Source organism: Haliotis rufescens, unplaced genomic scaffold (assembly GCF_023055435.1).
Source record: "Haliotis rufescens isolate VD_foot unplaced genomic scaffold, xgHalRufe1.0.p SCAF_12, whole genome shotgun sequence".
Taxonomy (NCBI): Eukaryota; Metazoa; Mollusca; class Gastropoda; order Lepetellida; family Haliotidae; genus Haliotis; species Haliotis rufescens.
Genome location: NW_025963802.1, coordinates 28,999,239 through 29,011,469, shown reverse-complemented (window position 1 = coordinate 29,011,469; position 12,231 = coordinate 28,999,239). Strand labels below are relative to the sequence as shown.

Below are 12,231 nucleotides of genomic sequence, written 5' to 3'. Positions count from 1 at the left end.
CCTGCTAATGGGTACCCGATAGAGTGAGATGGCTATGAGAATTTTAGAGTCTGACAGTTTCTGGGGTTGTATACTCCCTAACATTATCTATTATACTCTGTAAGTCAAAATCCTAGAAGACGCCATGACGTCGGACGCGGTGTGAGTCTTAGAACCATTTTTTTCAGTGATAACGAGGTAATGATATTATTTCTTTTTTTAAAATGTCAACTGTTGATTTATTATGTAAGCATTATATTTATCAGGGAATAAAGAATATGGCTCTTTGGTCCAGCAACTGATAGATTGTATCAATGTGGAGGCTATTAGAAAATAGTAGCTAAAGGTCAAGTTTAAATTGTCAACTAAATAAGAGTTTCTGTACCGGTACTGAAAATAATAGTTTGATTTGAATTATTATGCTGTTATTTTGAAACATATAAAGTAACAGACCACAGTCGATGTGCCATTATAGTGCATAATGATGTTTCGTCAACCATGCCAATGGAGTAAAAATGCCTTTAATTCCAATGTTTGGTTTACCTTAGGTTTTTATTCAGTTGTTGAGTTTAAATGATCATATGCCGCCAGTACTCCCAGTGTGACATATCTGCATACAGGCGTAATTAAACCTGAGTTAAACCAAACTTTCGTACTGATGGACTCACTCAGAAACAGATGATATGTGGGAGGATGCCATTATTTAACAATATCCAGAAGGGAAGTTCACATTATTCGATAAGATAGAAATGCATTGTTTATGTCCCAAATGAACCGGCTTTCTGATGGACCCTGAACAGACAAATTAACGCTATGCCATAGCATCCCCCCGCTGAAGATCTGCAGGCTGGATACATGGGCCCCCGCAGTGAAGCAGGCAACCAGCATAGTAGAGCTACCATTGTGGTTTCTGCCCGGTGATATGGATTGTGCCCTCACAAACTACGACGACAACGTGACTTTTATTCAAACAGAAAAATAACAAGCATTGACTCTGAAATGTACATGAGTGAGTGAGTGAGTGAGTGAGTTGGGTTGTAACGCCACTTTTAACATTATTCCAATTATATTGCGGCGTGTCAGCCTAATGTTGGAGGAATGTCCGAAGTGATGCAGGTCTCTTACCCCTTCGGTGAAACCAGGGAGCACGGGTATGGTCCTGACAAACCTAGAAACATAATCGGGGTGAACCGGGATTCGAACATACAATCATAGGTTTCTGGCGTGCCCATGGGACGTAACCCTTCACAGCGAATCGCGGCGCATTGGACGACTGGGCCACCCGTGCCCCGAAATGTACATGAATGAAGCCTGAGCACAGGGAGGGTGGGTGGATGATTTAAAAACAGCTCGTGACCAACATGGCAGCGGAAGACGACACAAGGTGAGAAGTGAAGAGATTTGACGAAGTGAGGATTGCGACGTCGTGGTGACATCACAACGCGTGACGTTTTGGCGGAGTTGGAATGTAAATAGCAAATATTATAAGTAAAGGAATTGGTGAATAGCATTTAGCTGTTTGGGGAAAAGGTAATTAATGTAACATATATTGATAACTCAATTTCATCCTTTGCCATTGCATAATAGTGTTTAATTTTCAGTTTAATGTCCGGATCTTTAGGTTATTTTAGATTTCATGTTTTCAGTTTCATTTTAAGAAGCTCTTTTTCAAACTGCGTTACCTTCAACTTAACTGGTAGTTGTAACAGTTGGAACTGTTAAATGGTTCGAATAAACACGTAAATATAATTTGACTTCACATATTAACGGAATAAGTGAGGTTACCTTTTATTTTGTTATGGAACTATGGCCTTAATAACAGATCATAAACGGGACCTTCAATCTGACTACCTACCAGGAAACGACCTTCACCTTGATGACGTTGACGAAAATAAAGGGAAACACCCGAAGCCCCAAAATGCGTTTCCACTGACCAATGTGGAGGACTTTGAAAGTGAGGAGAATATGAAAGTACTTAACTTTCAACATTTGGTAGAAGTTGGTAATATGACCAACGCAAATTACAAATAATCTGTCTTGTAGAAACATTTGTATATGGTACATCAGACACTAATTGTTTGGATGGTTATAATGTTTCTAGAGGCTCCACAATTAAATCTGAGAATGGTTGTTCGCTTATGTATCCATCTTTCAGATAGTAAGTTCTGCAGTTTGATAACGACAGACGTTGATTTTTTCTCTCAGACTGTATTAAAGTAGCAAAACAGTTGTTTACAAGGTCAGCAATGTTCTGCCGAAGTTGACACTTGTTCTTAGAGTTATGTCCATACACTGATAGTAGTGGTAACTGTTATATGTTAATCACACTTATTGTACAATTCGCACAACAGGCAAATACGATCTCATGATTTTTCAAGCACAATGCGTTTTAATAAATATTATTAAAATCCATTGGTTTCCTGACTGTCATTTAAGTGATGACCAACCGTTATGTTCTACAAGGGATGTAGTATTATGGACATACAACTTCTTTATTACAATGTAGAAACTAACACCATCTTTGTTTACCCACCTATATATCAACATTCTATTATGTCTACGAAGGCTTGTTAATATTCGATTCAGGGCCAGGCAAACCAGTGTTTGAAAGTCGTTTTACATAATTTTACAATACATTTTGTGCTTTTGAAATAAGGGCACCGTTACTGACCACATAGCAGCTGTTAATCTCTCGCGGCATTTGATATGACTATGATAACGAAATAAGTACAATACCTCTATAAGACTCATAAGTATAAGTACCGCGACAGACAGGGTCATTCACAAAGGTGTTTGTGACTATGTTCAACGATGTTCAAGCTTCGTCTAACCGAATACATGTTATTACCAGCCCTCCTAAGTTTAGTTCAATGGAAATCGTGTTGTTCGTTTGAGGTGTATAATTTTGACGACACCCCTGGCCTGGGTCGTGTCTTTGATGGGATAGGAGCCATAAGCGGAGGCGGGGTAAGGTGCTGTTTCTGATATTCTACACAGCGTATTTACTATGGATGTACTATAAATCACTGGTTTGTAGCGCACATACATGATTATTTATGAACCATCTGTATACCATGTGATTGTGCAGATTGCAGTGGAAATCTACATTTAATCGAGAACCAATAACTACGCCACTGCCTGAGTCGGAATCTCATGAACACTCAACCCTCAATTTTAAACGTGCTCATAATCTAGGACAACTACTCCACCTCTGCCATATCTCTCAATGTGTATGTTCTTGCAGGCAACGTCAAAACTACTTGTTGGATACCCTGATAAGCAAAGAAATGAGATTCTGGATTACTTGTTCAAGGTAAATCAACCAGAATAATCCTTACATTGCCCTGATCCATGACCAACGAACCGTATTCATGGTACAGCTCATGTGAAAATATATCATATCTTGTAATACTAACATAGTTTCTGCATATTTTATCAATTAGTATTTTCTCCCCTGACCTCTTTCAGCCAAACTTCGGAGCTTCGCTTCAAATTCTTAAAGTAGAAATTGGGAGCGACACCCAAAGTACAGGTAGGGTTTATTACAGATCTATAGACTATTTACATTTGATGATGTTAGCAAATATTTGTTCAGTAAACTTGCCTGTTATTCTTTTTTGTAACACCAAAGTGGAAGAGAACACTCGTATCCAGAAGGGCGATGAGATTTATCCCCAAAGGTTGGCATATGACATCTATTTGTTGAAAATGTTTTGTATGTAAGTAAACACATATATTTACAATAACATGTGTTCACATTGCATTCATATATATCTTTAAGATGGGACCGAGTCCACCCACATGAGAACACCGGACGAGGAGAACTATGAGCGGGGGTATGAATGGTGGCTCATGATGGAGGCAAAGAAGGTACTACTCCGGATGTAACGAAGTAGCATATAGTGAACATGAAGTCTTATCTTATGGGATAGGGGATAAATACTAAATAAATAAAGTAACGGACAAACGGATGAGACCAATGTGTTCGTTAGAACCTTACTGGACCAGAAACTCAGCTGATACATCCAGCTCTAATCATAAAATGCTTTTAATTGTTATTATCTCTACAGCGTAATCCAGACATAAAACTATATGGCCTCCCGTGGGGATTCCCTGGCTGGGTTGGAGGAAGCACAGGAAACATTTATGATGACCCTGATCGGACATCTATGTACGTCGTTAAGTGGATAAACGGGGCTAAGGTTCACTACAATCTAACAGTGGATTACATCGGGGTATGTAAAGAAGAAACAATACTTACTTAGTAATGATGTTTTATAATAAATATAATTTGATAATTTAAGAAACAAGTATGTCAACTTAATGAAAGGTGTAACCATAAGTTCAGCATTGATGTTCTGTATATGTTCGACTGATGCCTGTCAGTGGCAACATCTCAATCTTGATATATACATGTACATGTCCCTTTTTGAAAAGGGATTAAATTTATTTAGGATTAAATCGCAATGTATCTATTCTGTTTCGTTGTTAGATATGGAACGAGAGGATGTACAATACAACATATATTAAGGTCAGTATACAGTCTTTTAATAGATGAAGTAATTAAATATCATATATAATAAAACAAATATGTTCTCAATAGCTGTCGCTAGTGACTGTAAATTACCCTTTGTGTTTTACAGACTTTGAGAAAGGACCTTGATGCAAATGGTTTAGTGGGCACAAAGATCATTGCTGCCGATTATGCCAGTGCTTACTCCTGGAAGACACTAACAGCGGAAATACTTGCAGATCCGCAGTTGGCAGCAGCAGTTTATGGAATAGGGTACATAGTAGTAGACATGCACAGCCATGCCATCGGGGTACGCTTGCACATTACGATAGCCAGCCAGCCACATCGTGATCACCGATATTAATCTTCTACACGTAGCAAAAAGTCCTGCAAAAAGTGAAAAAGTGACGCTTAAGAATAGTAATTAGTTGTTGACATGAAGTGTCCGCGATACTTTGACAAGGAATAGAAAGTAAATCAGTAAAAAACTATATATGGGAGCGTATCGGTGCAAGCCTTAAATATTCTCTCCTATGAGTTTGAATATTGAAAACATATGGTAGTAAAGACAAGCTATTTTATAGATGATAACTTCTTTCTTGAAAACATATAATATAACCATTGATATACTATGGTATGATTGTATTGGTCGTAATAATGAAACATTGATATACAGTGTGCATCACCCTGGGACCTATTCCTCCGCATCTGCCATTGCCACGGGGAAGCCACTATGGGCGTCAGAGGACTACAGTACCTTCAACAACCAGACGGGGGCGGGATGCTGGGCAAGGGCGAGTAATCTTCATCACGGATGATTTTCAATTTCTTCTTATTTGAAAATATATCGCTAACTTTTTTCGCACGTAGGTTTTGAAATTGGCATTATATACTGAAGTTGATCGACAAACAAGTCAAACATAGCATTTCTTGGGGAAAACGGAGACGAGAAGCCAACGTCACGGTGGTATTTGTGATTTAGATCTTAAATCGGAAAGATAATGCAGGATGAGTGATCACACTGATTGTAATCACAATTCATATTCTCACATGTCTATTTATTGACTCAGGGTTCGATTCCCATTTCTGGACGCCGTGATATTTCAAGAATATTGTTAAAAGCGGCATAAAATCTTATTCTTGTTTTTACTTTTGCAGACACTTAATCAAAACTATGTAAACGGAAACTTGACAGGGTAAGAATATTTTCATTGTGAGGCATAATATGACTGTACATGATATACATGTTTGTAATATGGGTGATATGGCCTTGAAAAACAATAAACTGAACTTATATTGTCAGATCTCTCATATCAGTTAACAGCTTGGTAACAAAAAACAGTTTGACAGTCATCTCTGGTTGAATAATGCAAATATATGAAACATAACTTCACACAATACACGTATATATGATTTACTTAAACTACCGATGGGTTGCCAGTGCAATCCGTGGGCTGCTAATACAATGTATTCATCTGTTTGCGGCTAGCTGTATTGCCTGGGCGTTGATAACAAGTTGGTATTTTGACCTTCCTTACTTTGGTCACGGTTTGATGAACGCTTTGGAGCCGTGGAGTGGTCATTATGAAGTGTCCAGTCCTATCTGGGTCACAGGTAGGTATAGTTGGGATATTTGTCTAGCTTGCACAATGAAACGGTCATTCCGTTTTTTAACATGAGAACATGTGACGTATCTAGTAGGATTCCCTCAGTTTCAAGCCATTGACACATCTTAAAGGTTTGTTATTTAAATTTCTAATAGCTTTTATAAAAAGATATGACCTAAATTGGTTAACTGCATAGAAATACTTTTGACACAGTCCATGTGTCTTTATGCTCACATAATATGTTTTAGCCCACACAACACAGTTTACCCGAGTTGGGTGGAAATATCTGAAGCACGGTTCTGGTGTTGGGAAACTGACTCGAGGAGGAAGCTATGTTTCACTGGTCAGCCCCGATGGCAAAGACTTTACGATCGTTATTGAAACAATGGTAAACATGTCTTATGTTGACATTTGCACATTTTCATGACGAGTGAGAACGTTAATCAAATTGTCATTTTGATGACACGCAAGTTATTATGTGTTGCATGTCTTTTGATTGTAACTAATTCGTGCTGACGACAAATGTCGCCAGAAATAAACGAAGATAGGGAAAGATGAGGTATGATGAGGAGTAGACCCTCTGGAACTGGCACATTTTTAAATTTCAGAATACTTTGAAAAGTGTTCTGACATGTTCAGATACATAAGTACGGCTAAAATGGGTGAAAAGTGTCAAAAACTTCAAGTGAAAGTTTAAATGAGCAAATCCGCAACCCAAGATGGTTATTTTCACATATGATTGTTGTATCTGAGAAGTCAGCTTGGGTGAAAGGCATGCTCATGTTGAAATATAAGGCAAAAAATATCGTAACCTTCCCTCTACATTGGGTACATTTACTCAAGTTTTAACGTTTTGAATTTGACGCCCGTACACGGTAGGCGGCCATTTGTGGGCCATTCGGAGCTATGTGCCACTGTCCACAAATCCCATTGCTCCAAGACCGGAGTTCACCGGCCTCTGAGACAATGAAGACGAAAGGAAAATATGATATTTACGACAGCGTTATATTTCAGAGTCATAATGGATCAGTGTGTTGGAACCCGCGTTCTATCCCATGGTATGACGTTTCGCCTCAGAACATCACCCTTGTTTTTGATGGAAGTTTGGTGAGTTTTGTAACTGAACAAAATCCAAAAAACAACACAATACACTGCAACATAGATGTCATTGCTCCATCCAAATAAAAGTATTAAATTCACCGTGTTCACTGTATGGAGAGCTTGTAAAGAAGTTATGTTTGTTATTTTCCAGGCCGGCATTACGTACATCAACTCGTTCTTCACACAGTTGCACACTGCCGGCGAACCAACCATCTTCAAACCGTTTTTTCCAATGATGGTTTGTTTTCTGACTTAAGGAATTGGATATAGAACAATATTTGGCCACATCCCTTGTTATAGAAATCAACCTTATGGTTCATGTGGTGGCGAATGTTACGAAATGAACATCCAGGTGTGCTTGTTGTAGCTGCCGATTTAAGAGATAATTTGTGTGCTTGTGTTGTGTAAGCTGGCAAATGTACTGTCATAGTTCCCCGATGATATAGGTCGTTGGTCCTGCTATCAACCAGTGTATGTTTGTGGCCAAAGATGATCGACTTATTTAAGGCGTCCACTCCTGAACTGTACGATTTTAACTGTGGCGTAAAATAACATTCACTAACAAACGCAACGTCGTTATAAAGTCGCATAATTAAACTGTCTCTGAGATAAAGGTTTCGTTCATAGCTTCGTGTATTTAATACCAGTAGTCACTAACTGTTTAACGTTTCCAAAGCATGAGTATTATCGTAAATGCATAATAGAAACACCACCGGTATGTATGTGAAAAGTTTATGAATGCAGTGTTTAAAAGGTGTTTTCTTTAAGGTTGAGAACAACCGTTTGGACGTGTACCTTGGCGTGGATCAGATTCTTACATTGACTACCGTCGGTCAGGGCAGGAAGGGACAATACCCGCATCCACCTCCATCTGAACTCTTTCCACTGCCATACACACAGGACTTCGAAAGTAAGATTAGTTATAATGACGAGTAAAATTATGGAGACCAATGTACTTTGTATGATTCCCATTCTGTCCGATCTCTTCATCGAGGTTTGTGATTGCCCACTTCATGGACAGAACAGATCCGAAATGTCCTACATGTAAGCTTGTCCAAAAATCAGCGAATCACGAGGACCTGATTGCCAGAATGAATGTTGTAGAAAGACTTGGATGATATCTAGAAAGGAGAACTTTATACGGGAGACAGAGCTCGTACAATCGACCATCAGTAGCCTCACCTAGCTCAGTAACATTCTCAAGCTAGGCTGCCATGCCATAAGCTTTGACGGTTCCCTGTATTAACATCAGATTCATTCATTGTGTTTTAACGTTATTAATGATATGTACCAAATATAAAATCATGTGTTTCCTGTAATTGTACTTCAACAGGTTTGTTTTCATGAAAATATGGAGTTAGACCAGGAAAAAACCTGTCGCCTGTTGTGTTTGCAATATGTTGAAGTGATGTCGAAGCGGCACTTATATAAGATTTTTTCATGTACAGATGTCCAGTTGAAACCAGAATTCTTGACCGAATCGAACATATTATCACAATATTTGTTTTATTTTGTACAGCTGATGAAGTGTTATTAGCCACTAATGGTTATGCTTTACAACAGGTGTTAGACTCATTGGAGGCTTAAGATTGATATTACCAAAACTAAAATTGGTCATAATGTTTTAAAAAGGTTGATTCCTGTCAATACCTGGTGTTACCTTTCAAATGTATTCCAAATTTACCACAACAAGGCAAATGGACAAGCTTTGTTCTATGTTCTACAACAAGGACGGACATTAGATTATCACTTGAATGTCAATTGCGGATTTTGACAGTATGGTTATACCATTTCTTTTCTATGGATGCGAAGTTTGGCGATTTGAAAACATCTCCACTGTTGAAGGTGTCCATTTACGATTTATATCCTTTATCATCGAGAGAAAGCCTTGAAATTTCAAGGGTTGGGAAACTTGGAAGACTTCATCTATCAAACATGGTTAAAATGAAAGTGATATTATGTTTTGGGGCAAAATTACTTCCCTGGGAGGTTTTTGTAAAATCATGACATATTTGGAAAGTTAAAAATGGGTGGATCACATACATCAAACGAATTTTTGACGAACGTGTACTCAGTTGCATCTGGTTATCACAAAAATACAAAAAATCCTACTTATATTAACCATTTAGTCCATGGCAAAATATATGATATTAACCTACAGTGTTGCAAAAGTGCAATAGATATGTCTTCAAAAGGCACAATGTAAAGTATCATAAAAAGTGCTTGTTCTAATTTTTATATTACTTGAACATACTGTGGGAAAACGTTTATAGGGTCTCACTTAACTGGTAGATGGAAAAATAGATTTAACCGAAAGAAAATGTCCCCACTTTGTAAACTATCTGACATGTGTGATGATATCCATTACTTGTACAAAATATCAGTTCAGTTGAGTACATTGAACTTGTATTGCTTGAACACAACCAATAAGTAATTTCTGGTTTTCATGTTGGCAGGCTACAGAATAAACGAAGAGCCATATCTGTTTGCGCAGCAGATCGGATCATTTGAAGTACACCAAGCAGGTGGAAGCCATGGCCAGGTGATGCGCCAAATGACCCTGAGGATGACCATCCCTTTTTGTAACCAGACTGCAGCTGGCATAACTATAATCGGAAATACTAATTGGTAATACACACGTGAAACGTATTAATCACTTGTGGTAGTGACGACAGAAACATGAAACATTTTTGTATAGTTTAAAGCGAAACAAATGAACAATAATTGGCATGGATGATAAAGTGTGGACTTGCCAAGACCACAAACTGGCTTCTCGTTGAATAGAATTCGTTTGTATTGTAATATTTGCCAAACATACTGGACTAGCCAAATGATACATTCTCAATGATAGGTATAAAAAAGCTACTGAACATTAACCTGGGAACATCAATGCTCACAACATCATATAGCGTATATTCGGTGATTCTTCGGAGATATATGTTTTGGCACAGTGATTATTCTTAGGAACATTTGATGATAAACCATTAACAGTTTACATTTTGAAATATTCTTGGATTAATATTTATACTATTTCATCCGTGGTATGATGGAAGAGATACCCTGTTATTAAGCACGTAAATATAATATATGAATGTAGTATTTCTTGAGGCAGCCTAAAAACATTCTACTGAATCTCAATGGAAACTATGTAATACATTTACAACACTGGACTATCCAAATGATACATTCTCAATGATAGGTATAAAAAAGCTACTGAACATTAACATGGGAACATCAATGCTCACAACATCATATAGCGTATATTCGGTGATTCTTCGGAGATATAAATTTTATCACATTGATTATTCTTAGGAGCATTTGGTGATAAACATGCCGTTACATATTGTTAATGGCAAACCAATAACAGTTTAGATTTTGAAATATTCTTGGATTAATATGTACACTATTACATCCGTGGTATTACGGAAGATCTATCCTGTTATTAAGCACGTCAAGATAATATATGCATGTACAAATGTAGTATTGCTAGAGGCAGCGTAAAAGATGTCTACTGAATCTCAACAGAAACGATGTAACAACAATTACAACATTGTTTGGCAATACGTTACACTGTCATATCAGTGTATGTAATGTGTTCCAGGACGGACATTTACGGGGAGGCTGATGTGTATAATGATGGCACCGATGCATCCAAAGGAGTCTTCATTGCTGCCAGGGTCTCCAAGGGAGGGTGTAAGACTTACTCATCCCAAGGCGTGTTTTTCTTTTTCTACCCTCAAGAGAACGCCTATCAACTCGCCCCTACGTTGGGTGAGTTCCTCCATGTGAGTGATGAAGGTCACCATTTACAAAAACGGATAATGAAAAATGAATGTTAGAGTGACGTGAATTACAAGTGCTGTAGAAAGATCGCGAAAGATTTACAAAGGCCATTCAGCTGATGCACGTTTGTTTGCTATTTCATATTGTTATTAACGCAAGGCACATTAGTTTTATCTCCTAATTTGATAGTTACGTGACGAACAATCATTAACTTGTTACGATCGCAAACGTGGAGGACTTACATAACCTGAATGATATACCTGATTGATAAAAATGCCACAACTATCACCTAACGTCCATGCATTGACTTTCACCTCAGATCGTAGGAGTATTTTACAAGGCGGATACGTAAGGGGCGTTAACAAAGGTTGGAATAACATATCCTTGAATGTTCAGGTAAGCATTAGTTTGTAGTTAAAGATCCTGGAACAACTTCTAACATATTCAGGTAAACGTGAAAATATGTCTCAGTATGCTTCGCATCAACAAAGACATTCGAACGACACATAATTGTGTGTGTTTACAGTAGTCTGATCTTTTCACTGATTACATGACCTCGGCTGCCAAAGAACATTTTCTAGGACAAGCTGACCTTCACCTTGAACTGATTTACGATAGGCATTGCCTATCCGTTTCCCGATACCTGGTGTCATCAATGCAACTTTACTGCGATTCATAAACACCAGGTGCCATGGCTGTATTTTACAGTGATTCTTCAGTGTCGGTTCTTGTTTGTTTGTTATTATATATATATTCTCTATAGCCATGTTATAATTTTTAACAATTGAAATTAAAGTTTAAATATTTGGGATACAAGTAACAAATTGCTCAATTGCCCTTTTGTAATCTTCTAAATAAGTTTACAGTTGAATCATACCTCACTGAGATTGCCAATTTGACATCACGGAATGAGTAAGTATGATAGGAATGTTGTTGTGGTCACTCGTCAACAAACGTGAGAACGGCATACGTGGGAAGTCTCATGTTATCACTGGAATGTTGCCTACTGTACAGCTGTGTGGTGTTCTACATATTTCAGGGAACAACAGCGGTGGGCAAGGTCAACGATGAAATAGTGTTCACTTACTCTAACCTCCCGTCTGAACCGAACCAAGGCTTTGTGGCTGTTGGAACAGGATCACTGGGATACGCAGATTTCGACAATGTGAAAATAATGAGTCCTTCTGGAACATATGTCCCTTGAGCTGTCCTGAGTCGTGCTTCTTGACGTCAATAAATGAAGGAGTC

General features: G+C 38.1%; 1 protein-coding gene across 2 annotated transcripts; it reads left to right on the top strand.

Annotated features, from left to right (window-relative positions):
• Window positions 1–2,713: 2,713 nt before the first annotated feature.
• On the top strand, window positions 2,714–12,231 carry LOC124116671 (galactocerebrosidase-like). 2 transcript variants are annotated; one of them, XM_046478106.2, is made up of 18 exons: window positions 2,714–2,946; window positions 3,224–3,292; window positions 3,448–3,511; window positions 3,761–3,849; window positions 4,050–4,214; window positions 4,472–4,510; window positions 4,623–4,765; window positions 5,169–5,286; window positions 5,651–5,688; window positions 5,982–6,106; window positions 6,348–6,487; window positions 7,114–7,206; window positions 7,352–7,438; window positions 7,969–8,110; window positions 9,657–9,828; window positions 10,802–10,971; window positions 11,303–11,379; window positions 12,023–12,231. In XM_046478106.2, the coding sequence occupies exons 1-18, from the start codon at window positions 2,791–2,793 to the stop codon at window positions 12,185–12,187; spliced, it is 2,052 nt and encodes a 683-aa protein (XP_046334062.2). In that variant the 5' UTR covers window positions 2,714–2,790; the 3' UTR covers window positions 12,188–12,231. The 2 variants fall into 2 exon arrangements, with proteins under 2 accessions (XP_046334062.2, XP_046334077.2); XM_046478121.2 differs by lacking the exons at window positions 2,714–2,946; window positions 3,448–3,511.

Coding starts and splice junctions, on each gene's coding strand:
- LOC124116671 (XM_046478106.2), top strand. CDS start 2,791: ATGTTCAAGCTTCGTCTAACCGAATACATGTTATTACCAGCCCTCCTA. Junction 3,850..4,049: donor TCATGATGGAGGCAAAGAAG/GTACTACTCCGG, acceptor TTATCTCTACAG/CGTAATCCAGACATAAAACT. Junction 6,107..6,347: donor CAGTCCTATCTGGGTCACAG/GTAGGTATAGTT, acceptor AATATGTTTTAG/CCCACACAACACAGTTTACC.